The sequence below is a fragment of the Mya arenaria genome, chromosome 13 (genome assembly GCF_026914265.1).
Source record: "Mya arenaria isolate MELC-2E11 chromosome 13, ASM2691426v1".
Taxonomy (NCBI): domain Eukaryota; kingdom Metazoa; phylum Mollusca; class Bivalvia; order Myida; family Myidae; genus Mya; species Mya arenaria.
The window spans coordinates 46,112,422-46,140,108 of NC_069134.1; the positions used below are offsets into that span (position 1 = coordinate 46,112,422).

Here is a 27,687-nt window from a genome sequence, read left to right on the forward strand (position 1 = left end):
ATAACCATCGGCATTTTCACAATTTTTTTTTTTTTTGTCACTGTCAACAAACATGGTGGCTGAAAATGCTGGACGATTTTGACATTTTTTCTATGTGTCTTTTAAACAAAAACATAGATTAAAAGTTTTTTCCTCTGACTTTTCACAGATTTTTTTCCCTGCGTCTAATACCCCCTATCGTCTTATACCCAGTCATTTACGGTAGTTCATTATTCTTAAGTTTCGGTATTGTGTGATAGATTTTACGTAGAAGAATTCTATATTAAAATTATAATAAATAAACATGCATACTGTGACGTGGTATTATTGTGCACTGTCCATGTGTGAAGGTGTGAAAAACGCCATCTGCTTTACTATATATACATACCAAATTACACTTGACTTTATTCAGAGTTCAAGGTCACACTTTGAGTTTAATCATGATGGAATGGTGAATATATGCACATATGGTATAGATTTTAGAAATGGGTACACAAATAAGATGTGTCGGGTGCAAGACCCATGTCCCTACCTCTTACTGCATCATTCGTCTACACTTGACGTTAACCATCATAGGGGCAGCATATGCTGAAAGCTCTTCCTGAATGTAGGCATATTAGTAATTGCATAATCTATTGAACTAGATGGCACTTCTGAGGCATTCGTCACATACTGTGACAGCTATTGTTGTATTTTCCTTAATGTCTTCCACCAACAGTCTTTGCCTTAATTTCTTTTAAGCACTTGTCCTTTTCTAGCAAGTACTGTGAAGTCATTAATGTTCGTGGGACATTAATGTTCGTGGTTTTCGTGGGTGGGGTGATCCACGAATTCAAGATCCCACAAAATATAGTCCTTTTATTCACCTTTTCAATTACCTTGTTATGTACATACTATGTTAGGCCAAAAAAAATAATATGTCTGGTTCAGGAAACGTTGTCCCAAAAAATTAGGAGGGTAGGCATTTTTTCCATTTCTTTTTTTTTTTTTTTTTTTTTTGGACGTATGTTGTCTATGTGTAGACGATGCACAGAGCAGTCAGATCACTTTGTAACTCCCAGCATGTGGTATTGTGATGTGTGCTTGTTTCAATGCAGTCATTTAACCACATAATAACAGAGCATTTCAACCCTGTATTATCTGTAAGGACCACAATGGAAATAAGGTTTTATTTTACCTCTTTTTTGTGTTATCCTTGACATAAATGTTATATATGTTTATACATGTTTAAATTTGTATTTGTCATGTTATATGCAATTTTTATGTCGAATAAATCTATCTAATCTATCTAATCTATCTAACCATGTATCATCTTTGTTTATTCACATTATTTTCCTTTTCTATGCTTGCTGTTTATGTACCCTATGCCTTTTAGTCACCCTCTGTACAATGCTAACCTGCACAAAGAGTTCACAAAAGAGATTCATGTACAACCTAGTATTTTATAAAAATTCCATTTTTTAAAGATTTCTGTCGACAATTTTGTTTAAAATATCTTGTAAAGATAAGTCACTTTAATACATCTCTTTTGTGAATTCTGTCATTGTAACAAATGCACATTGTGAGTGGTGTTGCACAAAATCATATAAGGCATTAGCTAGGCAACCTTAGTGCACTGAGGACCTAGGGGTCCAGGTTAGAAGAGCAACAAAAGTATTATCCAATACTTTGTGAGTTTAATATTATTAATTGACTGTTGATATATTTCCCAAACACAATTATTAAAGTACAAAATGCGTACATTCAATGACATGGCAATTTTTTCACTGATATATATTTAATGACATTCACTGAAAATCTTCTGATACTTTTACTTAAAGGGGTTGGTACTTTTTACTTTATATAAGTTTTCAAACATATGACAGTGTACAATTCAACACTCCAATGATAAAATGTTTGCCAAAAAATCTAGCAGTGATAGATACAGTTACTAGTCACTGCATTTTCAACTACATGTACTGACAGAAAGCACATTGAAAAAATCTTAAAAAGAGTTTTACAGTTTAACATTTGCCCATTATGTATTCATATTCTTCAATACATACACCGGGCCTAAACTAGTTGCGGCTTCATATTTGGTGGCAAACAGTTTGGGGTTGGTTGGCCCATGGAGCTCCTCGAATACTTCCGAAGCTGTGCAACCATGCTGGACCGCTTTCATGACCTGCCGCTCTGCTCCATGTTCACATTTTTGGAGTTTTATGGCCATCAAAGTGGCTGGTGAACACGCCATGGGCGCCGCCATTGTTGTGCGCTCTATTAACCCAAAGATCGATATAAACGCGCTCTATTAACCCAAAGAGCAATAACTACAGAAAAGAAAATTTTCAATACGCAGTATAGCGGTTTTCGGCCGCGATTTCGAAAAAAAAGTTTAGGGTCGGCGGGTAAAAAATAGGGTCGGTCGGGTTTCCTGAACCAGACATATTTCTTTTTTTGGCCTTATCTACGTACATAGTATATTCTTTAGAGAGGTCGCGGTATACAGCGGAAATATACCGAACACACTGTATATCTTACTATTATTGTTTTGTTAATATATTATATTTGCTTTTAACAAATAACAAACTAAATCAATTCATTGTTTTTTATGAACCAAATAACAGTAACATGTGCTGTGACGTGTGCTATTCATGAAAATCTCCAGGTTTACAAGATGTGCGTGTTGAATGTCGGTACTCAATTTTTTTCTTTTAAGAAATATTTAATTGATTACATTGCTTGTTTACTCAAATATATGCACCTTCTCGGTGTTTTCACAGTTTGCAAAATTGGTATTCAATGGCTTCGCTGATCAGGGTGCATCTCCTTTTATGACCTTAAAATTCAATTAAAACAATAATTGATATGGGTATATGCACTAATTGGCATGTTTTACCACTATTGCGAGTGTCATAAACTGTATGACCTAGCAGAGGGAAATCATGTGCCCAGCACGTTGAGATAATGCAGATGATTTAGGACGATCGCAGTTTCGAATTTTTTTTTTCAGAAATGAAAAACCACAAATTCATGTACTCACGAAAATGTTAAATTTCGGAAAACCACGAAATTTCATGCCAACGAATATAAATGATTCCACAGTAATTGAAGAAAACCACTTGCCCAAAACAGTTTTACTTGTCCAAAATAACCAATTCATGCGTAAATGTACGAAACCCAATATTTTCAATATAATAATAACGTTCAATCAGGATTTGGGAATTGTTGCTGAAGAAATTATGAAAACAGAGGGATCTAAATTTCGGATAAATGCACTTGCCTGTAAGGGCAACCACCTGGGAATTTTGACTTGCCCGAAACAGTATTTACTTGTCCCGGGCTTCGGGCAACCCAGTTAGGACGAAGACTCCGCCAATAGTCCAAATTTGAAATTGGTAACCATTAATTTCTGAGAAAGCGTTTAGCCACAGACAAAATGTCCTTTGCGCTTAAAAAGTTTGGAAAACGCCACCAACATGACTGTTTCTGCTGTGTATCCATTAATCTTGTTGAAGATTTTCACTTATTTAATGTTCTGTAAATTTATACTGTTATTGTGGTCATAAAGAATTTAGTTAATACAACACTTTCTATTTTCAGTTGTCCGATGCCATCAGCATCATAGGTCGGGAGGACTTCCCCAGCAAATGGCCAGACTTGCTGGCCGAGATGGTGACCAAGTTTCAGTCCGGGGACTTTCATGTTATCAATGGCGTGCTTCGGACTGCACACTCAATATTTAAGAGGTATTAATTGTGCCTTTCTTTAGGAAAACTTTGTTAATCAGAGCATACATGTGTATATTAAACATGTCTGGTTAATAATTGTTAATAGCAAGGTGAGTCTAACACTGTATATTTTAAACAAAAATTAATGTATATTGAAGATGACCCTCCGTTCGATAACAAATGGAGTAAACATTCGAAGGTTTTGAGAAATGTGATTATCTAAACAGTTCGATTTTTCGAGTAAATGCCCCAAAATTGTTATACAAATTTATTATACCTCACTTTTGTCTACAATGGTAAAATCCCATTACCCGAAAAAAAGATATTTTGACTATCAGAAACATTTTCAACCTTTTTGACACATGACAAAGCGAAAATTCCCTGTCAGGTCATGTGACCGCAGTGATATTTTGAATGTCATATAAGGGCAAATAACTGCTTCAATATTTTAGCCAAACGTGATTGCCTGCCTTGTACACATACAGCAGTGACGTCATTATTCAATGTGAACGTACACAAAACGTCAGGCAACGTGAACTGTCAACAGTTTTTAAAGGAATTTTAGTATAATTAACGATGGAATTTTGTCTAAATATAATTTTAATATGTTATATTTTGTTTACCTCAAGTGTTAAACTTGTTTAATTTAATGAATTTAAAAAGATTTTAAAACTTTTTTATGTACTTAAATTTGTTTGGTATAATAGAATAACTATCATATGGCAGCATGTGTGACATTGATATTGTCAACCCTCGAAACAGAATGTCACTCTCGGCTAAGGCCTCGGGTGACATTCTGCTCTCAGGTTGACGATATCAATGTCACACATGCTGCCATATATTTATATAATAACAGCATATGCCCAATAAGTTTTTTCATTTTCAATATTCAAAACCGTTTTGAAACTACAAGTCTTGAAAGTATACCACTGACATCAATATTGAGACTTCATTTCTTTGGTATTCCAGCTGCATTGGCTGATATTTTCACCAATTCCCCCTCAGGCCACACCAAATTAATGTTTAGTTCCTTTAACCAAAAAAAATTGGAGCGAGCGAGCGAAAAAATAAATATTTTTTTTTTTGTCAGTTTTCATTAGGCCTAAAAAAAAAAAATGTCCCAAAATTCGAAAAGTCAGATTTTTAGCGATCTCTGGCCTATGATGACAACGATAATTTAAATATTTTGGTAGTGTCCGAATCGTTGCATAGTTACAAACGTTTCCGATTTGGCAAGTTGAAACAATGGCAAAAACCTTAATGGCTGTGACATTAAACTGCAGGGCTTTCAATTGACCCGAGCTCCCGGGTTTTGACGCACAGGAATCGTAAATGACCCGAAATCAACGCATCATCCATTTGTAATATGCATCAGTTTTGACACGGGATATTTCAGTGCGAGAGTCGGTATCATCTGAAAGGAGCCTCAATGCATGATCTGAATGTTTGTTTAACCCGCAAGAGCAAATTACACCCGAAGTGACAAGTGATTATCGATCTGAAATCTGATCGGTAACCTTGTCAGTTAGCAGCACTCAAACTCAATGACGTAATATTAACTCCGCCCATTATGCAAATTAACGGATACCTTCCGCTTTTTCGCTAAGTGCAATGGTTTTGAAAAACAACAATGCTAGGATATATTTTGTTCATTTATTTTAAGGTTTTTTTTATTATATCTCCAGTTAATTAAAAAATATTCTTATAAGTTTTTAATGAGTTAACAGAAAAATAAACATTTTTCATACCACATGGTCTAAAAGGCACGGAAAACAGGTGCACGCTAACTTCCTGTCAATTTTAATGAAAGTGAAAGGAGAACTACGTAGATCGTTGTTAGTGTTATAGTTTAGTTCTATCACGGACCTGGTTTATAGGTCCGTGGTTCTATAACAAAACTGTTATGGTTTTGCCATTTATGAAAAATACGATGTTGCAATACTGGCAATAGGAACTTTAAATGTTTTTGTTTACTTCCGGAAAAAAAAAGATAAACCTGAAAGTGAAAGTTAAAGTAAGAAAGATGTCGTTGCAACTAAACAATCGCTGGTGCATATTGGAATTTGACAAGGATGCACTGGATTACATAACGAAGATGCATTAACTAAATAATATGTTCGTCAGAGTCAGAACATATTTTACCAAGTTTTGACTGGGAATGTTTTAACCCCCGTAGTCCAGTCAAGTCCAGAAAAGGAAAAAACAATAAGGTATTCTATTGAAAGTTACATTGATTATCGTGCTAGAGATTTTTACAGAATGAACAGTGGATCTAATACAGCAGATCTTTTTAAAACACTGAAAATTGTTAAAAAAAATAAGTTGTGGAAACTATTTAAGGTACTGTACGTGTACTAGTTTTGCTGTTTTACTGTTTAAAAAAGAAAATGGTATTACTTTTTATTAGTCAGTCTAAGCTTTTTAGATACTGATTCTAGTCTATTTAAATATATTCCAGTCCAATCTGTTATTTTACACTGTTCGCTGTCGAGTCAGCAGGTAAGGTTTAAGTGTCCAAGCAGTGAACGGCGTAGACTATGGGTCTACACTGGTCCCAAAGATCTGTACAATTCTGACAGCCTCTAAGAGTTAAATGGTTTAGTCATTGATTCTAGTCATTTATCAATCGAAGTATTGATTTATATAAAATTATGTTTTGTGGAGATTCTTGCCTGTTCTTGTTGTAACAGCATTTTATTTTATAATAGTTGTCATGTACATTTAATTGTAATACAACTTGATATTATTACACAGTCTATCTTAAAATAGTCTGTGCAATAATATCATGTTTTATTATTAGAAAATGTATGCATTTTGAAAGTTTTGTTTAAAACATTTGCAAAAAATAAATTGTCTAAATGTTCTTTGATTCACTCTTTCACTGGGTTATATTTGCAAAGTCTAAAGATGAACTGCTTCCCTGGTGAACATACTGACAATGCTCAAAATTGCACATAATGTTGCCACCGCTGGGAGTCGAACCCATGGCTTGCCCTTCAACAGGATGCATTCTACAACTGAAATACATGTACCATGGCTAAAAATAACTGATAAACAATGCTGTTTCTTTGTCAAGCTTCACCTATATATAGATGTGAAAAATGCACTTAGTCTTGATTTATTTCAATGATGATGTATTTTATGTTTTGATGGCTGTCAAGCTAGCAGTTTTAGCTTATAAGTGGCAGAAAGATTGAATCTATATATCACACTGAATTCTTATTAAAATAATTCACCTGAAATAAACTTGAATATTGGATCATTCTGACATTAAAAAAAAAAAAAAAAAAAAAAAAACCCTACCTACCGACCCATCTTTTTTTCAGCATGTTACAGGAAACAGACATATTTTTTTTTTAGGCCTTAAAACCGAAGCGAGCGAAGATATAAATAAGAAAGATTGCTCAAAATAATTGCCCTTAAACCCATTTTAATGCCATCTTGAACTGAACCTCTAATGGACATTGGGAAAATGTCGGAATACATACTATTTATTCATCCGTGTTTAGTAGAAACATTATATGGATAAATCTAATTATGCCCCCCTTCGAAGAAGAGGGGTATATTGCTTTGCACAGGCATGTCGGTCGGTCGGTCCGTCGGTAGACCAAAGCTTGTCCGAGTGATAACTCAACAATTCCTGGACGTATGGTCATCCAACTTCACATGAAGGTTGGGCCGGACCAGTAGATGACCTCTATTGATTTTTGGGGTCATCGGGTCAAAGGTCAAGGTCACAGTGACCTTTAATGGTAAAATAATTTTAAAGCTTGTCTGAGTGATAACTCAACAATGCCTGCACCCATGGCCCTCAAACTTGACTTGGAGGTTGGGCCTGACCAGTAGATGACCCCTATTGTTTTGGGGGGTCATCAGGCCAAAGGTCAAGGTCACAGTGACCTTGAATGGTAAAAGGTCGTCCGAGTGATAACTCGACAATGCCTGCACCCATGGCCCTCAAACTTGACTTGGAGGTTGGGCCTGACCAGTAGATGACCCCTATTGTTTTGGGGGGTCATCTAGCCAAAGGTCAAGGTCACAGTGACCTGGAATGGTAAAAGGTTGTCCGATTGATAACTCGACAATGCCTGCACCTATGGCCCTCAAACTTGACTTGGAGGTTGGGCCTGGCCAGAAGATGGTCCCTATTGATTTTAGGGGTCATTGGGCTAAAGGTCAAGGTCACAGTGACCTGGAATGGTAAAAGGTTATCCGAGTGATAACTCAACAATGCCTGCACCCATGGCCCTCAAACTTGACTTGGAGGTTGGGCCTGGCCAGAAGATGGTCCCTATTGATTTTAGGGGTCATCAGGTCAAAGGTCAAGGTCACAGTGACCTTGAATGGTAAAAGGTTGTCCGAGTGATAACTCAACAATGCCTGCACCCATGGCCCTCAAAATTGACATGGAGGTTGGGCCTGACCAGTAGATTACCACTATTGATTTTAGGAGTCAAAGGTCAAGGTCACAGTGACCTTGAAAGCGAACTCGACAATTCCTGGACCTATGGTCATCAAACTTGACATGAAGGTTGGGCCTGCCCAGTAGATGACCCCTATCGACTTTGGGGGTCGTCAGGCCAATGTCAATGTCACAGTAACCTTTCACGCAAATCTTCTCCCACTGATATCTCAACAATGCCTGAACCTATGATCATTAAACTTGACATGGATGTTAAGTCTGACCAGTAGATCACCCTTATTGATTTTAGGATTCATAGAGCCAAAGGTCAAGGTCACAGTGATCTTGAATGGTAAAAGGTTGAGAGTGATAACTCAACAATGCCTGAACCCATGGCCTTCAAACTTGACTTGGAGTTGCATCTGACTTGTAGATGACCCCTTATGATTTATGGGGTCATTGGGTCAAAGGTCAAGGTCACAGTGACCTTGAACGAAAAAAACTTGTCTGTGTGATAACTTGACAATGCCTGCACCCATGGCCCTCGAACTTGACATTTAGGTTTCTGGTGACCAGCTGATGACTCTGGATTTTGAGTTCATAGAGTCAAAGGTCATGGTCATAACACAATCTATCCTCACACTTTAATGGTCATAATCTTAAAACTGCCTTAACGGCAACAAATCAGCTGTCATTTCGGTCCATGCATATTTCATTCAATTGTCCATATAATCCTGACAACATGGCGCTCAGGGGGGGGCATAATGTTTGACAAACATCTCTTGTTTCTTATATAATTAAAACATACTTTAATATGACAATCATTCATAATAATAAATAACCCTGCTTTTAGTTAAAAGTTTGAAATGACTTATATAAATCTAGGTTTAACATAATAATAATGCAACTGTATTTAGACATAACTTAGGATTGATTTTGGATTTGTAAAAAATGATCACTTACACACTGGCATCATCAAACATCAGACTCCATATAACATAGACTAAATTTTGTTTTTATTATCACAGGAAATGCAATGACATGTGCTTATTAAAACAAAAAGAACAAGGGTATTTTTCAGAGTACTTTTTGGTTATTTAGATGTTTTTATGCACCAGCCAACTGTATATGCCCCCCCCCCCCCCCCCCCCCCCCCCTAAGTCTGGAATAGCAGGGACTTTGACTTCCGGTCTCTCAAAACCCGGGTAAAATACCGGACCTGCAGGGACACACTGTTGGTAAAATCCCTGCCAAATGGCCCCCCAACCCTGAATACCTATGTGAGGCCCATTCCCAACTATTTTCAATATGAAGAGAAAATCACATTCACTAGGCACTGCAGGGCCACCTTAAAGGTAAAAACAAAGCCCATTGCCTCTGCTGTCCCCGGTATACCCCTGGAACAAGGGCGAGGGGTGGGCGGGGCAGTTGTTACAATTGACAAGTGCATTACAATCCCAGATTATGTTGCAAATAAAAACAAAAAAAAGGTGATAAACTTAGGCTTACTTATGTTGAGGTATATCCAGACCAGTGTTTATATCGCTATTTGTGAAAAGATATTTGTTCAAAACTGTTGTTTTGTCAGAATTTGATCAAAAATGAGCTTGATACATCAATTTGGACCAAACAATGACTCATGTTCCAGTTAAGTTGACCTGTGACATCTTCAGCATCGTCGTAACGAGGTAAAATTTTGGTCCCTTTGTATTATGACTTGAATAAAATAGTACTAAGTTGATCAGATGGATTCAAAACGAGTCACTAATTACGCAATATAATCGCTACCAGTCTCAGATACACCTGCTTTATTGCATATTGATTGCTTTAAATAATGATCCTTTAGTGCATGAGACGATCAACAATGACTTCAAGCATGCTCAAAACATATTTATTGTCAAAAATAAGATTTAATTTCCAAACTTCGAGCCACATTGTTTATACCGGAAGCGGCCATTTTGATTGAATTTATTGAAACTAATGCTAAACCGATCGATATACAGTATAAAAACACTACGCATCGGTAACTTCCCTTTACAAAAACACGAAAACTAGCGTAGAAAAATTATACTTGATTATTTTTAGCCTTTTAATAAATTATTACCTTAAAAAATCTGCTTGGCGATCAAAATGGAGGTGCGGGCGCACAAAAAAAATAAAAATATTTATGCCCCCTTTTGAAAAAAGTGGGGTATATTGTTTTGCACATGTCGGTCGGTCGGTCGGTCGGTCGGTCTGTCTGTCGGTCGGTCGGAATACCAAATGGTTTCCGATCAATAACTTGAGAACGCTTTGACCGAGGGACCTCATACTTGGTATGTGTATTGGTCATCACCAGCAGATGAACCCTATTGATTTTGAGGTCAGTGGGTCAAAGGTCAAGGTCAGTGTGACCTTTACATGAAAAACGGTTTCCGATCAATAACTTGAGAACGCTTTGACCCAGGAACCTCATACTTGGTAGGTGTATTGGTCATGACCAGCAGATGAACCCTATTGATTTTGAGGTCAGTGGGTCAAAGGTCAAGGTCAGTGTGACCTTTACATGAAAAACGGTTTCCGATCAATAACTTGAGAACGCTTTGACCCAGGAACCTCATACTTGGTAGGTGTATTGGTCATGACCAGCAGATGAACCCTATTGATTTTGAGGTCAGTGGGTCAAAGGTCAAGGTCAGTGTGACCTTAACATGAAAAACGGTTTCCGATCAATAACTTGAGAACGCTTTGACCCAGGGACCTCATACTAGGTAGGCTTATTGGTCATGACCAGCAGATGAACCCTATTGATTTTGAGGTCAGTGGGTCAAAGGTCAAGGTCAGTGTGACTGTAAGCTGAAAAAAGGTTTTCTGATTGTCCATATTTTATTTTCTTATATAGTAGACAGTAGAAATTTATATGTCACTAAATGCATGAGTTGAAGTATCAGTTTTCAGTGAACATCTAGTTTAATTATGCCCCCCTTCGAAGCAGAGGGGTTATATAATTGCTTTGCACATGTCGGTCGGTCTGTTGGAAGACCAAAGCTTGTCCGAGTGATAACTCAACAATTCCCGGACCTATGGTCATCAAACTTGACATGAAGATTAGGTATGACCAGTAGATGACCTGCCTCATATGCATCCAATGACAAATCAGCTGTCATTTCAGTCCATGCATATTTCATTCAATTGTCCAAATATTTCTGGCAACTTGGCGCTCAGGGGGCATAATGTTTGACAAACATCTCTTGTTTTTTTACATTTTCAAAAAAATAGGAGCGGTAAATCCGCGGAACGAAATATCAATTTGGTGTGGCCTCAAGTGCGTATTGTGCAAATGTTCATAGATATGTATTTGTCTTTCTCTTGTTTTACGTTTTTAATGTGTCTATAACATCGTGTTACGCTGAAAAAAGTGTGCCTATATTTAAATTTTGAATAAACTTTTTTTAAACCTTTAGCACATAGTCAAGTGGCCAGATAAGACCTCTCAGTCAATAGCCATCTTCCTCATAAGCAGTCATTATTTGTATAGGTCCTTATGAGGGGAAAATATATACCTGTAGGACCTTTAGATCAATATTACTCATATTAATTGTGGCCAAATCTTGTTCTATTTGAAATCATTATATACAGATGATTAAATTATCAGATGATTAAATTATGATATGAATTGTTATTTCATCTGTAAATGCAGTTCAAAGATGAACTTGTACTATAACTTAAAATTTAATAATTTGATTCAACCAAATGGTCAAATAATGCTGGGATCAAGCAAATGAATGGTAAATGCTAAATTTTATTACCCATATCAGAGACAATGCGAATGTCCGTCGGACAGTCAGACATGTCAGGTATATTTCCATTTTGACCAACAAAACTTTTGTTTTGGTCGGTCACAATGTCCGGTGAAAAATTACAGTAAGCACCGTTAATTTTCGGAAAAATTACCCTTCAGCTTCTATTTGATAGTTTTCAATAAATGTTAAGTGTTATTTTTAACTATTGTACCATGATTATTCAGCGTGTTAATCGGATAATTTATTACTCCACACTTGAAAAAAATTGGTATCTCACCAGGGTTCGAATTTAACTTTTTTTGATACTCGCAGATTTTGCGACTGCTTAAACTTTCGACTCGCAAAACCAGACACTCACTCGCATTTTAAAGACAAACCTTTGTGTTTGCTAGGAAAAAGTATATATTGTATGGAAAACAATGGTTTAAGGTATGGCGTAATTGTTTTATTGAATGATCATGTAATTGTACATTGAACGATATCATCATATATGTAACACTGACAGTACGTACTGAGGAAGTCTGATCAGGCCAGTATTGGTCTGTGCAAAATATTTTGATAACGTTCCTTTTGTCATCTGTATTGAGGGTCAGTTTAATGTTCAACTCCCTCTTCCACATCGAAACAGTTTAAACGGACGGATTTCATTTTGGCTTCTTTTTTTGGAACTAATTGATCATTGTCATCGGACGTCAGCGATTTTAAAATCAACACGCATAAAAAAACACTTTTTTTTTTGCTTTTCATAATTATACCATGGTTTGCACAGTCCTGGAAAAGTCCTGGAATTTGGTTTCGTCCTTGAAATGTACTTGAATTTAGGGGTACCTTGAAAAAAAGCCTAAAATGCACTTGAATTTAACTGAAAATCCTTGAAATTTGACAAATGTCCTTGAAAATAGACCTAAAAAGATTGACGATACTTTCGCTTTTTATTTAAAAAAAAATAATTTTTTGGCAAAACTCTAAGCCGCCATTTGCAAGAAATTTCGGACATACGGGGACCCGGGTACGGTACGGTCCGGTATTTATCATGTGCGCAGGTGCGTATTACGTCATCAGTTTTTGTACAAGATGGCCGCACCCGAACAGACAGCGTCTTCCAACTCGAAAATTTGATTGATAAGTCGACAATGGGAAAGTTTGGGAGGAAGTGTAGCTTCCAACACAAATGGATGGAAAAGTATAAGTGGGTAAAATCAACAACAGACCCCAAGAAAGCACGTTGTACTGTTTGTTTGAAAGATTTTGATGTCTGTAACATGGGTGAAAGTGCCCTTTCCTCGCATGCACAAGGATCGAAACATAAGAAGAACGAAGAAATAAAAGATTCGATGGCATCAACTGGAATAGCTTTTCTTAAGGAAGAAGGAACAATATCAAACAAAAATGAAACAACACCCACAGATTTGAACAATAATGTTGATTCCAGTTTGAATATTCCACCCCCACCCACTTCTAGTCAAAGTAAGCCAATGACAATGGACTCATTTGTTTCAAAAGCAGACACCAAAAAAGCTGAGATCTTGTGGACACTGAATACCATCTGCAATCATCATTCATACAATTCCAACACAGATATTGAGAAATTGTTCCGTACAATGTTTCCGGATAGTCCAATAGCGAAGTCCTTTTCATGTGGGGAGCGTAAGACCGCCTATCTTGCAGTTTTTGGAATTGGATCATATTTCCTAGAGGATCTCAAGTCCAGTATAACTGGACCCTACTCCGTCATGTTTGATGAGAGTTTGAATAAGAAAGACCAGTCCAAACAGATGGATATACATGTACGTTATTGGATTGGAGGAAAAGTGGTTACCCGCTACTAAACATCACAATTTTTAGGTACTTGTTTATTTTGTAGAAAGGTTAACATTTTTGTGATTGTCTGTTAATAAAAGAAATTTGCTATAAATGATTTATGCATATTAAATTCTGATCATTAAACTTCCTTGGCTTAATAAGTACTGAAATTGGTGTATATTAAATGGATGTATGGAGATTAGCGTGCTAGTGGTTATGGTATATTGTTGTGATCAATGAGCTGGCTAGTACCTTTGTCAATATCTGTTAGCCAGTTGAAAATGTGTACAATTATATTGTGCAATGTAATAAAATAGTGCATTTTTTTTAGGCCATGCAACTGCGAAGGACATGCTGGAGCATTTCAGTACAGGTGTGCTAGAGAGTGGGTTGAAGCCAGGGGACATGGTACAGATCTCCATGGATGGACCCAGTGTAAACTGGAAGTTCTATGAGCTGATTAAGGAGAAGCTTCAGGTAGATATATAGGCTTTAGGGATGCAAATTTAAATTCTTATTTAATGTTGAAAAAGAAAACTTTATATGTTTTTTTTGTATATATGACAGTATCGAAACACACAATGTGAAAATAATTTCTGTAGATTTTTTTGTCTGTATTATTTTTATTTACCTTCTATCCCTGCTATTAGAAAGCTGTTGTGTAATATTTTATTTTAATTTTTGAACACCTTTTGAAAGGCAGCTTTAAATCTTTACCATGTATCAATTCTGTTAATTTCTCTACTTCAGGGTCAGTATGACACCAAGCTGTTAAATGTTGGTTCTTGTGGGCTACACACGGTACATAACAGTTTTAAAACTGGGGCTGAGATAACAGATTTGCTTTTAAGTTTCACTTTTTATTACATAGCATTACATATAGAGCTATCTACTGAACCAACTTAAATTCTAAATTCAGTATACATGAAATCAGTGAGTTTAAACCATAGGTCAAATGCCTGTTGCTTCTGAACTTGCCAGGGGATATATTTTCATGCATCATGGTTATACTTAAACAACAAAAATAATGATATATTTATTATTTAACTGTTTTATAAAACCCCTCAATCCTTCCATGAAATCAATTTATATAAAATTAAATTTTAGGATGGGGTATCGATGATGTACTGGGAAGTATGTACTACCTATTCAAGCACACACCTGCAAGAAGGGAAGATTACCTCAAGGTACACGTTTTGTTAATAAAAGTCAAATAAAGTTAGAGGAGGGCATATTTTGCCCTTGTCCATCCAAGGTTAATATGTGCATGTCTGTCACACCTCAACTGTCAAATTTTTTCGCACAAAACTTGAAAAGTATTGAAGCTTGAGCTATGACACTTTCAGTGGGTATCAATCACGTGTTGTAAGACTTGTTTGCACTTTGGGTTTTGTACACACAACTTTTATGGAGTAATTGCCCTTGATTAACAAGTGCATTAAGTGGGGTCATCTGTGTCCTATGGACACTTGCCAAGTTAATATTAAGGTTATTTTCAATTTCATTCTAAGAAATAAAGCAAAACTTATATATCAAACTAAAATGATATCATTAAATAAGAAGCTATTTCTTTCAAGAAATCAAGCAGATTTAAACATCAGGCTATTATGTTTTCAGATAACTGGCAGCTCAAAGTTTCCATTGAAATTTGTGAATCACCGATGGCTAGAGAATGTTAGAGTATCTGAGAGGGCAATTTAAGTATGGGACTTTGTTGTTGCCTATGTTAAAGAAGTGGAGTCCAACAAGAAATACACAAAGCCCACATGTAAGTCATATGGCATCATCAAAGCAGCTGTCAATGATCCACTGATGCTAGCAAAGCTCCATTTCTTCAAAACTGTTGCCAAGCTATTGGAACCATTCCTTGAGGATTTTCAGTCATCCTCACCGATGGTCTGTTTCCTTGCTAAGAATTTGGAAACAACAGTTGTGAGCCTTTTTCGTTGATTTATTCGACCTGGTGCAACTGAGGCGTCTCGGATCATCGATATAGATCCAGATGACAAGGAATTGCACGTAACCTATTCCCAAGTTGACATTGGTTTTGGGGCTGAAAATGCTATGAAGCAAGTTACCAGCAAAGTCTCAGAAAGACAAACCATGGAATTCAGAAATAAAAGCAAGGACTTTCTGATAAAAACTTCCAAAAAAGATGCTTGAAAAATGTCCATTGAAATACCTATTGGTGAGGAATTTGTCTTCCCTTGATCCAAGAGTTATGGCAGCTAACCCTGAATTGTGTAGGAAACGCTTTAAGAAAGTTGTACATGCAATGAACCAAAGCCACAAAGTGAAAGACAATGACTGTGACACAGTATTTGAAGAATATTGTAACCTAGTTGAAAAAATTCCAGTAATTGGAACTTTGAAATTTTCACAATTCTCACCAAAGAAGGACAGGCTTGATAGGTTCCTCATGGACATTCTTGATGAAGAGAGCTTTCCAAAGCTGAGAAATCTAGTCAGAATAGTATTGGTCATCTGCCATGGCCAGGCAGATGTTGAAAGAGGTTTTTCTGTCAACAAGGAAATGACTGTTGAAAACCTTAAGCAGGAATCTCTTGTAGCACAGAGAATTATATGTGACCATGTGAAAGTTGCTGGAGGTGTTTTGCATGTCAAAATAACACCTGAACTCATGGCATCCGCCTCTTCAGCCTCTAGAAAATACCAAGAGTATTTAGAGAATGAAAGGGAAAAAAAACTTACTGCCGAGAGACTGGAGAAACGTAAGAAGGAACTTGATGTTATTGATGATCTCGAACAAAAAAAAAAACGACTAGAAGAAGATATCTCAGTCTTGGAGACCAAGTGGGAAAGACTTCTAGAAAAAGCAGAAGAGACGGGAAAAATTTCATTTGTCACTGAAGCGAATGCGCTTAGGAGATGTTTTAAAGAGAAGAAAAGAGCAGTTGGAGACCTTGACATGGAACTTTCTAATAGAAAAAGTGATTTAAAGTAGATTGTAGACTGTTTGATTGTAGACATGCCGGATGATGATTATTTTGTTGTGTCATGTTATACGTTAAAGAACATTAAAGTGTTAATAAATGTATTGTTTTACTCTGTGTTTTTCTGGGTTATAATAATGTTGAAGCTACAAGGTTAGTTAATATTAACTGCAATATTGAGGATATGCACTATAAATACTTTGTCATTAAATATTAAAATGGTACACTTTCAACCGCATAAAACGTCCTGGAAAAATCAATTTTATCCTTGAAAAGTCCTGGAAATGTACTGGAATTTTGAAATGGAAATTCTGTATGAACCATGTATACAGACTGTGTCTCTATACTATTATCGCTAAATACCGCCGCCAAAAATGAAAACGAAAGACCAGTCTACTAAAATACATAGTAACGAGTACCTGCCACATAGTAACAAGTACCTGCCTGTGTGCATAACATTATTCTACATCATCAATTTCTGTGTGATTATCGGAAAACAAAAGTAGGCATATTTAAAATTAGTTTTCTATCTACAGGGATGATAAAATTCCGGATTAATCCAGAATTCCGGATTTAAGGCCTCACGGATCGATTTTGAGATTAATGTAAATCGGTTGAGTTTTTTTCTAGGGGGGAGGGGTACAGGGAGCGAATCGAGCTCAGTTGGAACAATATGGGTACGAAAGGTGAGTTTTCCAGAAGTGTAAAGCCGGAAATTAACGAACCTATTTACGTCTTGGCAATCGAGCTATACGATTGGTTAAGATAGCATCCGGCGATTACGGAAATTACCGATGGAACTGGAAGACAGTATCTATTGGTCGTATCCGGATATGACAGACAACGAAGACGAATAAAAGAGCATTGGAAAATTGGAAAAAAACCGACCACCACCAACTTTTAAAGACATTGATCCGTCGATTTTAAGGGTATATTTGACATTTCTTTTTCTTTTTAAGTTAATAGAATATGATGAAACTGAGAATGAATTTTGCGCATGTAGCAATATTTCGGACATCCCGATTTGGATTGTGTCATAATAATCAGTTTATTTTACAAATTTTATTTGGCCGATTGAAGTGTACGCTGTTAACCGTTTCTTTATTTTTCTCATAATGTTTGAAGCATTGTTCTCAATTAGAAGTGGCTGTTGACCATAATGCGAGGTTCAAATGAAAATTGAGATGAAATATAGAGAAAGAAATAGTGTTGAGACATTTGGCCTTCTTAAAAATCACAAGGGCTGATCCTGAATCAATTTTCATAGAATTTGAAAGCCTGTTTGAGAGACTTGAACTGCCGTGGGACAATCTAGTTTGTGTGGTACTCATGTAACACCATGAGGGGGAAAATCTGGCTTAGGGACCAGAATTCGTCAAAGTCCACCATGTCCTCAACGGCTACGCTGCCAAAGCATTTAAGTCCCGTTTGGATATTACAGTCAAACCTGTATTTAGTGGCCACCCTTGGGAAATGATCAAAGTGGCTGCTTAAGACAGATGGCCACTTAATCCAGGTTTGACATTTCCGCCACTTTAGCTTTATTCAGAGATGGAGTATGTATCTTAACCACCACCTCACACCACAATCAATAACATTTGTATCAATATTATTGAAGAAGGTTGAATACAAATGCATGCGTATAGATAAAAACTTTATTTCAAATTTATAAATAAAATACATTAGATAAATGTTGATACAAGGCATAAACAAAACACACCACATATCAGTCTACACATTTACACAACAACATGAACATACACATTTTTAGTTCACTTTTTAAAGTAGTCCGTATATTAAATAAATGTTGATGCATAGCATAAACAAAACACACCACAGATCAGTCTACACATTTACACAACTACATGTGCATACACATTTCCTGTATGTTTACTCTGTCTTTTTGCGTTTGGATTTCCATTGCTTTCATATTCCTCCACAATTTCACGCTTACGCTTAATTAAGAAATTGATTTGAGTCCGTTCACAGTTAAAATACTTCACGCCGTCGAATGACAATGCACACTGTGAATTCATAATAACCGGTGTTTTTGTCGGTATTTAATAATTAACTTCTTAATTTTTTAATTATCGTATTAATTGTGTCATTAATTGTGTCAATTTTGATCAAAACATTCGCCGACCTGTTATAAACATGATTTCTCGATGAGTAAACACGCATGGCAATCGTGTGATGCAATATTCATTTTCATCGGATGGCGGAGATACCCGAGGCCGTCGTTCTTTTCCGTAAACTTCTATACGCAATTAAAGCTGTGTATTGGAAAAAATTATAAGCGGAAGTGTCAGTGAAAAGGGATTAGTGGCCGCTAATAAGTGATTATATGGCTTCATGGGGACGAAAATTAGTGGCCGTGGCCGCGTTAGGCAGTTGGGCGCTTAATGCACGTACATTATATAGTAAAAACGTACGGGGGGAATTTGGAGTGGCCCGTTAAGGCAGGTGGCCATTTAAAGCAGGTGACCGTTCAACCAGGTTTGACTGTACTTGGAATAATATATATAATAATTAATAACATTATATTCTCATCAAATGTATAGAAAATGGAATAAATACTCTTATTATACATAAAAATTGAATAAATAACACTTTAACAATAAACATTTGCAAGCATGATAATTGATATGTTGTTCATTATTATAAATCAAACATCCCACAGTGTAGACTGTTCATACACAGGCATTTGATCATAGCCAGTTGAGTTTTATGGGAAGTGGACAACTGAACCAAAATGTTAGGTACATGTCTAATGCCTGTGACTCCAGGTAAAAAGAAGTAAATTTAACTTTGTTTAAAGACAAAGGTGTTAAACTTCACTGCTAAGATTCCTGATAATTGTTCTGACTGTGGATGTCTCGTGTTGAACATAATTATATCTACCAAACCGAAAGGTGTACCCCTTGAACACTATTCTAAGGCAAAAAAAAGGGTATTAGAAACCCTGAAATACGATAAGCTTGGGGGGCTTTGCCCCCCTTGTCCCCCCACCAGGGCCCCCTGGCAACTTGGCTCTGTTATCATCCCTGTATCTACTGTGCAGGAATTGATCACCGATTATGTTCATATCTAGTTCGATGATTGCATATTTTCTGCTAATTTTGAACTCGCAAATATTTGCGAGTGTCTTTAAATTCAACTCTCATTTTTCAATTTTGGCTCGCATTTTGCGAGTGTGCGAGTGCTTAATTCGAACCCTGCTCACATTAATATAAATGAGTATTTCAAGTTTCTATTATCCCATCGTTTTGTTTTTAATTGAGTTATAAACAACAATGAGCAATTGTCTTTTATTAATGTGATTGGAAACAATAACTGTTAACAGCTAAATGAGTGAAACTGAGTGTTCAAAGGTACTGTATAGCGTATAGTTCACATTACAAAATAAAAAAATAATTTCAAAACAAACACATTTAACACTAACTATAAACTAAAAATGACTAGAACAACTATGTATGACAAACTGATAAACAATTGGATCAATTATTGACCTTTCGATGCCTTTAACATTGCACGACAGCACGAATTCTGAAATTAATGTATTAATGTATCCACTATGTCACCAACTATGTTCGACAATGATGGTGGGTTAGACTAAGTTGGTAATACCTTTTTCGACCTCTTTTTCTTGTCATATTCGCAGGAAAGCTTGCATATGATGAACAGTTCACTTAAACCAATCAAATATTTGTTGATACGTCATGTTATTGATTTTCTTAGCGCCACCTTGCCGATGGCCCGAGATGGTTATGACCGTCTGGTTTAAAAGCAACAATGTTTAAAATGTCTGGCATTGTTTGTTCAATGCATATATCAATTACTTTTTAACTTCTTTAATGCTTAACAAGATTTTTCATAATTATGTCGCCTTTTCAATCTGATTAAAACAAACTTATTTCATTTGATCAGGGACTTCTCTACGTACATTCTGATTGGTTGACCATCAATAGCTCCGCCTACTGGCGATGTTTTGGTAATTGGATGACACGGCCCAATTATCGGATTAGGAGATTACATAATTTTATGAATGGCTAATTGCGGTGTTTTGACTAATGTGACAGTGGCCAAAGACTGCTGATTGACAGATTTACAATGTGCTATTTTTTTCGGCGAAGTCAATGTCGTTTTGATGATACAAATGGGCGAAGTCTGGGAATTTTAGGCAACCACTTCGCCCAAGTCGCCCCCTCGCGAGAGCCCTGATTGTATACCATCGTATTTACTCGATTTTCATTGGAAAGCGTCTTTAGTCAAACCCAAAGTATTCGATTATTTCTGGTTTGCTTTTGGAAAATGATCAACCAATTACAGAAACCATAATTTATTTTTTACTGAGTTAAATGAATTGACCGAAACGAGTCGCCGAATTGGACGAAATCAGTTTCCAACCATTGCGTTTTCTATGATTTGACATGCGTATTTACGCAAAGACGCTGCTTATTTGTAACTCTGATTTTAAGTAACACGAAATTGTTATTAGATTGAAATACTGAAAACAGATGCCAGTTCACACAACCAAGAATATATGCTCGATATATATAAAATCGACGATCGCCGTCTTTGCAACAATGACCGTGGGAAAAAGGGGTAATACAAACATTATGGGGATGCGAAGTATTAATTTTTAATTGAAGGAAACATTTTACACCGATTCAACAATTCCGAATAATGGGAACTTTCTGAATATATAGAAAAATAATAAATGTTTCTTTTAAACGATGTCTAAAACTCATTAGACTGATGACCACATAAATACACCCATTTCAAACATGAGATAGTCCGATATGACTTAGTCAGGTGCCTGGTGCTTAAGAAATTTTTACCGAGTCGTGGGGAATACTTAGCCGTTGATCGACTATTTACCGGATAGTTTTTTTTGACAGAACAATTTATTAGAATCGGCAGAAAAAATAAAAAGAAAATTTCGGTAGTAACATTTTATTTTTTTTCTACTTTTTGGTAAAATACAGTTGTCAGATTTGTAAATCAATTCATATAAAAATGCTGGCCTTAGTTGTATATGTTCAAGACTGGTAGTTTCAAAATGGTTCAGAATATTGAAAAATGTAAAAACAGTCCTTAATTTGACATAAGCTGTTTTATTTGTACACCAATTTTTGGACTTTAATTCTTAAAATAGCTCAGGGTCCAATCCACCTCAACTTCAAATAATCCTTACCTGATGGAAGGTATTGTTACCTGCTGGGTTGTTTCATGCACCTGATTAATATTCACCTGGGGTTGGTTCTGTTTAAAAATCTTGAGTGTCTAGAAACTAATCCCATCAGAGAACTGTTCAGCTGCTGGTATCCTTTATTCATTTAAACATGAATTGTTTCATATACATAATGAATGCCAGCGTGTTTGTCTAAAAACTGCAATGAATGCTTTGAACTTTTAGTAAGTTTAGATAGATTATAAAAAACCCACATCAGTGTTGTGTTTGTGTGATTTCAGGTATCGACATGAGTTCAAGTCTCAGGAGTTGTGGACTGAGATAAAATTTGTACTGGAGAATTTCGCTGTGGCCTTCACTCAGCTGTTCAATGTGAGAAACTATTTGCATTTTATTAGAATGTAACCCGGGCCCATATCTCTTAAGCCCCTTGATAGATTTTCATGAAACTTATTTATGGTTTGTTTCTATTTACCAAGTCAGACTTTGCTTACTTTCCTAAGAGTATGACTACAAAGAGAAAACGGTAATTTAGTAACCATGAGTTAAAAAAACTTTATTTGTGTGTCTGTCATATCCACTCTGTTTCTGTTATAAGCCTTCAATGATTTTCATAACATATTTTTGCAATGTTTATCTCATTGACACAACGTCAAATATCAGTGAACGGAATGGGACAAGCATGGGGGGAGACACCTCTTTTTGTTTCAAAAATCAATTGACTGGCTATCGATTGAAAAGATCATTTTAAAAAAGTTGGAAAGGCAGTTAAATGATTAATTCAAGTTTTTAAAACCAATGGATAATTGCTTGGAAATGGCAGATTTTGTAATGATGACGGTAATTTTGCAAGAAAAATTATGTTATCAGTACAAAAACTGATCATTTTCAGAGTTCCCACAGACAGGGAAGAGTCAGGCAATTTTTAAATTGGTCAGGAAAATTTGGGAAATGGGCAAAAGTCAGCGAAATTCGGAATCCGAGATCTAGGGCTGTGGAAGCAATTTTTAGCTTGACTATTCGAAGAATAAGGATAGATACTACTCACTCAAGCGTCGACAGCGTCGGCAGCGTCGGCGTCACACCTTGGTTAAGGTTTTGCATGTAAGCACCTTTAGGTCATTATCTCAGCAAATGCATCATGTATTGCATTGAATCTTAGATATGATGTATTCCCCACTATCCAACCTACTTAATTAATCATGTCAGATAACACTAATTTGAATACAATGCAAATTATGGGCCTTTATTATTTGACTTGGAAGTTCTGGTTAACCCTTTAGCACATAGACAAGTGGCCAGATTACACCTCCCAGTCAATAGCCATCTTACTGATAAGCAGTCCTTATCTGCATAGGTACTTTTCTGGATATTTGAAAATAAGAAAATGAATACAGCAGTATGACCTTAAAATCAATGTTACTCCAAATAATTGTGTCCAAATCTTTTTTATGTGAATTCATTTTTTATAGATAATTAAATTATCTAATAAATGGTGTCAATGATGAAATATTAATTTATTTTATTTCAGCTGTGAATGTATTTTCAAGATGGATTTGTAACATTTCTTTGAAATGTCATAATTGCATTAAATCAAAGGGTAATAAAATGGTGGGATCGATCTAATTTTTATTACCCCTATCATAAAAAAGACCCATCTGGATTAAAAAGCCGACAATTTATGTTCTTGTGTATTAATACACAGAAATCTGTCAGGAATATCCGGTGTCATCCAGCTGAGAGATCCAGTCCAAGGTGTCTGTTTAACTTTATTACCCCCTCATAAAATTGTTTACAACAAAAAAAAAGCCGATAAATGATTTTCCGGTATGAATAAAAAAGATCTAGATCAAACAAAACGCTTGCACATGACCTATTTTACAGCCAAAACTATGATGGACATTATATAAGCTTCACAGAAAATTTACCCATCATTTTCTCATTTACTAATTGTTTCTTTTGTTTGTAAACAAAATATTACCTTTAAGTAAATATAATCTCAATTGATTTTAATGGTAAACTGAACTGACGTAATATATTTAATGATTTACGCATCAATGAATTTGGGGGAAATTCCATACAGTACTTAGCTCGTGGTCTTATTACGTCACAATGGGATATCACACCTGAGATTGGGAGTATAAACACCTTCTCAATTTAGCAGACGATATTTTCAAGGGAAAATCAATACACAAAAGGTTAAACTTTAATTTTATAAACATCCGGGATATTGTTTACAAAAAGAAAGATGCAAAATTGAAATATTGAAATGACCCTATTGAAATATGCGGGCCATGCGTTTACATCCAGTAATGGATACGGTCGGCCAAATGCGTATACATCTGGTAATGAGCTATGTCGGCCTATCTCGTATACATGCGCTAAAGGGTTAAGGGTTTGCATGTAAGCACACATAGGTTAATATCTCAGCAACTTTATACAATGGTACGCAACCATCCAACCTACTTAAATAACCAAGTTAGATAACTCTATTTTGCATAAAATTTACTTAAACTTACTTAATAAATCAAGTTAGATAAATCTTTATTATTCGACTTAGAAATTATGATTTAGGTTTTGCATGTAAGCACTCATAGGTTAATATCTCAGCAACTACTTGATGTATTGTTTTAAGACTTTATAAAACGCTACTCAACCATTCAACCTTCTTCCTTCTTAATTAATCAAGTAAGGTGTAAACCTCTTTTCCGCAAAACACCCTGCGCGAGGGTCGGGATGAACCTATCTTACACGAGCGGCTATGGTAGATGCTTTTTCTGCCACCTCAGTTAAACAAAATTAAGTAAAAACGTATTCTTTGCTGGAACTCTTGTGCTTAGTAAAAATAATTGCGCATGGATATGTGATAATTCCTGGTTGTCATGGATATGCGCGCAGCGATTCAGATGATGTTATTAGTCAAATCGGTCTTTAAATAGTTCTAAGGAGAGTGAAGCATTATTTCTTGAAAGGTGCGTGATAACTGTTTTATGGTGACATATGAAGCATGAAATAATTAATTAGCGTTCTAAATATTACCACAAGAAAATAGTGCTACAGACAACAGTCTTTAACAAGGGAGGTAATTACAATGTGGAGACCATTAAAAAGAAGTTCCATACGGGCATTTTATTTTCGCTCGTGGGCAAGATAAGAATTTCTAGCATAGCTTAATTATTGGATCTACTTATGGTGGGAGAAAGCTCTATCTTGCATATGATATAAATTTTGCCCCTTTATTATTCAACTTAGCAATTATGGTTAAGGTTTTGAAGGTAGCACATTAAGTCAATAACTCAGCAACTACTTGATGTATTGCATTAAATCTTGATACAATCAAGTTTGATAACTCTACCATATTTTCTCGACTATAAGACGGGGAAATTGGGTCCCGATTTTTACCCCCAAAGTTGGGGACCCGTCTTATAAGCGAGTCGATAAAATATTAAAAAAAGATTCAAGTCAAAATCAGTAAAATTTTACATAGGGTATTTGTCTATCCAGTATATCGTCTGCTGATACAAGTATGGGGCAATTAAGTAAACAACAACACGAAATCTCTTCACCGCGCGTGCTCTGACGTCACACAGTGTACCGTTATATCTACATTTTTTCTCGTGGCGCGTGTCAGTATAATTAGTTTGACAGATATATCAAATCAATAAATTGGAATCTTAATATGATGTAGGTACCTAACTGTCAATTTGATTAAGCAAACAAATGACAATGCGAATATGAATCCTTTATGTTCGTCGCCAATCAAGGGACAATATTGCCTAAAGCATTATTGCTAAACAAACACCTATTCATGCCTCGGCTTTTCGCAGTTATGTTATTGAAGCCATTTATTTTGCCGAAGAACTTCATTGGTGTCTTCAATAAAAAAAACTAAAACAAACATATGTTGTTATTGATTAATTATTACAATTCCGATAAGTAATGACCTGTCCTGCAAACTTATGTACTCATTTTTAACCCACCTCCAAATAGAGAGCTTACAGTTGACCGCCATTTTCTTTGAGTAAAACAAAAACAGTTACTGCGAAAGTCGATAATTGTCCGTTGAGCTTGATCATTCTTACACATTAGGAAGAATTTTAGCATTTTAGATTTGCTTAAAAATTGACCCCGTCTTATAAGCGAGTCGAAACAAAAAGCACCAGATTTCATGGGCAAAGTTAGGGGGCCGTCTTATAAGCGAATCGCCTTATAGTCGAGAAAATACGGTATCTTGCATATAATACAAATTTTGCCCCTTTATTATTTGACTTAGAAATTCTGGATAAGGTTTTGTAATTTAATCTTATTTTACAGTGATCCATACATGTTTCACTAAAATTTTGCAATTCTTATCTTAAAAGAGGCGGAATAGTCGACAGCTCTGTGACAGCTCTTATTAAAATAGCAATATGACGGAAATAATGCTACTGCAGTTGATGCAAACAAATAGCTTAATGTTTAGGTTGAAATTGAAATAAGTACCATTTAATTTTTTTTTTTTAATAATGAAAAAAGATTAATTGACAGAAAAGTGTTAAAAAAAGGTTTTATAGTGTTGCTTACTTCTATGGTAATTTATACATACAGGGTGAAATTTACATATTATGACGAAAAAATGGATGAAAATGATGTATAATTTGAGATTTGTTAATTTTGCTTTTACGGATTGTGGTAGAGCCCAATTTTGGCCCCATTTTAGGTAGAGAAAAATCACTTGAGACAAACATTTTCAAAGAAGAATGTACACATATGTTTGTTGTCTTAAAGAGTACAATGGAACTAGCAAAGACTCATACCCAGGATCCAAATGCCTTGAAGGTGATATTCAGCTCCATTGTACTGGAGTGCAAGATATTCTACAGCCTAAACTTCCAGGTAAGTCGATTGTCTGGTTAGTATATAACTATTCATGTCTGTGATGCTTCCAGCTTTAAAAAGTTTTTTGTCACCACAATTCTATGATAAAATTACTCATTAAAAATGATTAATTCGGACTTTGTTAGTACATAGTATATAACTTAAAGAGCATTTTTGTAATTTTACATATATATATATGTATATATATGTATATATATACATATACATGACTGTATATAATCAGGGCTTTTAAAAACCGACAATTTGCTGGTCTGGACCGATTTTGACCTTGTTAGGGGGAGGGGGGGGGGGATTTTTATTTATTTTTTATTTTTATTGAGGTTCCGAACTTTTAGAAGCCGTGTATATCATTATATAGAAACATTGTAATGCAGTTTGAGTTTCTTGCAGTGTTTTGATATTGATAAAAGTGCTTTCATATTTGCAAATTTGCATAGAATATTTGTATGTATTCAGGACATACCAGAGCATTTTGAGGACAACATGCAGATCTGGATGACCAACTTCCTACAGCTTCTCTCTATTGATAATAAGCTACTTCAAACTGATGTTAGTATAGAGGTCGTGCACCCATGGTTTTGTTTGGGATTTTGTACATTCTAGTAGTTGTAAAACCAGAGACACTAGTGTCGTGCATTCATTGTGTGCATTTATTGTGTAAATTCGCTTTGTAAATATTTGGCCTGGACACATAACTTTATATAGTGTTCAGCATAGCAGTTACCAGGGATTTCATAGGATATTTCAATTAAAAAGCAGGGATGATAAATTTCTGGATTAATCCGGAATTCCCGATTTAAGGCCTCACGGATCGATTTTGAGATTAATGTAAATCGGTTGAGTTTTTTTCTAGGGGGGAGGGGTACAGGGAGCGAATCGAGCTCAGTTGGAACAATAGGGGTACGAAAGGTGAGTTTTCCAGAAGTGTAAAGCCGGAAATTAACGAACCTATTTACGCCTTGGCAATCGAGCTATATGATTGGTT

At 35.8% G+C, this 27,687-nt stretch overlaps 1 protein-coding gene across 1 annotated transcript in view; it reads left to right on the top strand.

The window, feature by feature from the left end:
• Positions 1–27,687, top strand: part of LOC128214672 (exportin-2-like) — a 150,301-nt gene that overhangs the window by 14,155 nt on the left and 108,459 nt on the right. Inside the window, exons 5-8 of the mRNA XM_052921266.1 lie at positions 3,562–3,707; positions 22,106–22,196; positions 26,592–26,699; positions 27,159–27,251. Coding sequence (XP_052777226.1) covers positions 3,562–3,707; positions 22,106–22,196; positions 26,592–26,699; positions 27,159–27,251 — 438 coding nt within the window. The remainder of the gene's footprint in view (positions 1–3,561; positions 3,708–22,105; positions 22,197–26,591; positions 26,700–27,158; positions 27,252–27,687) is intronic.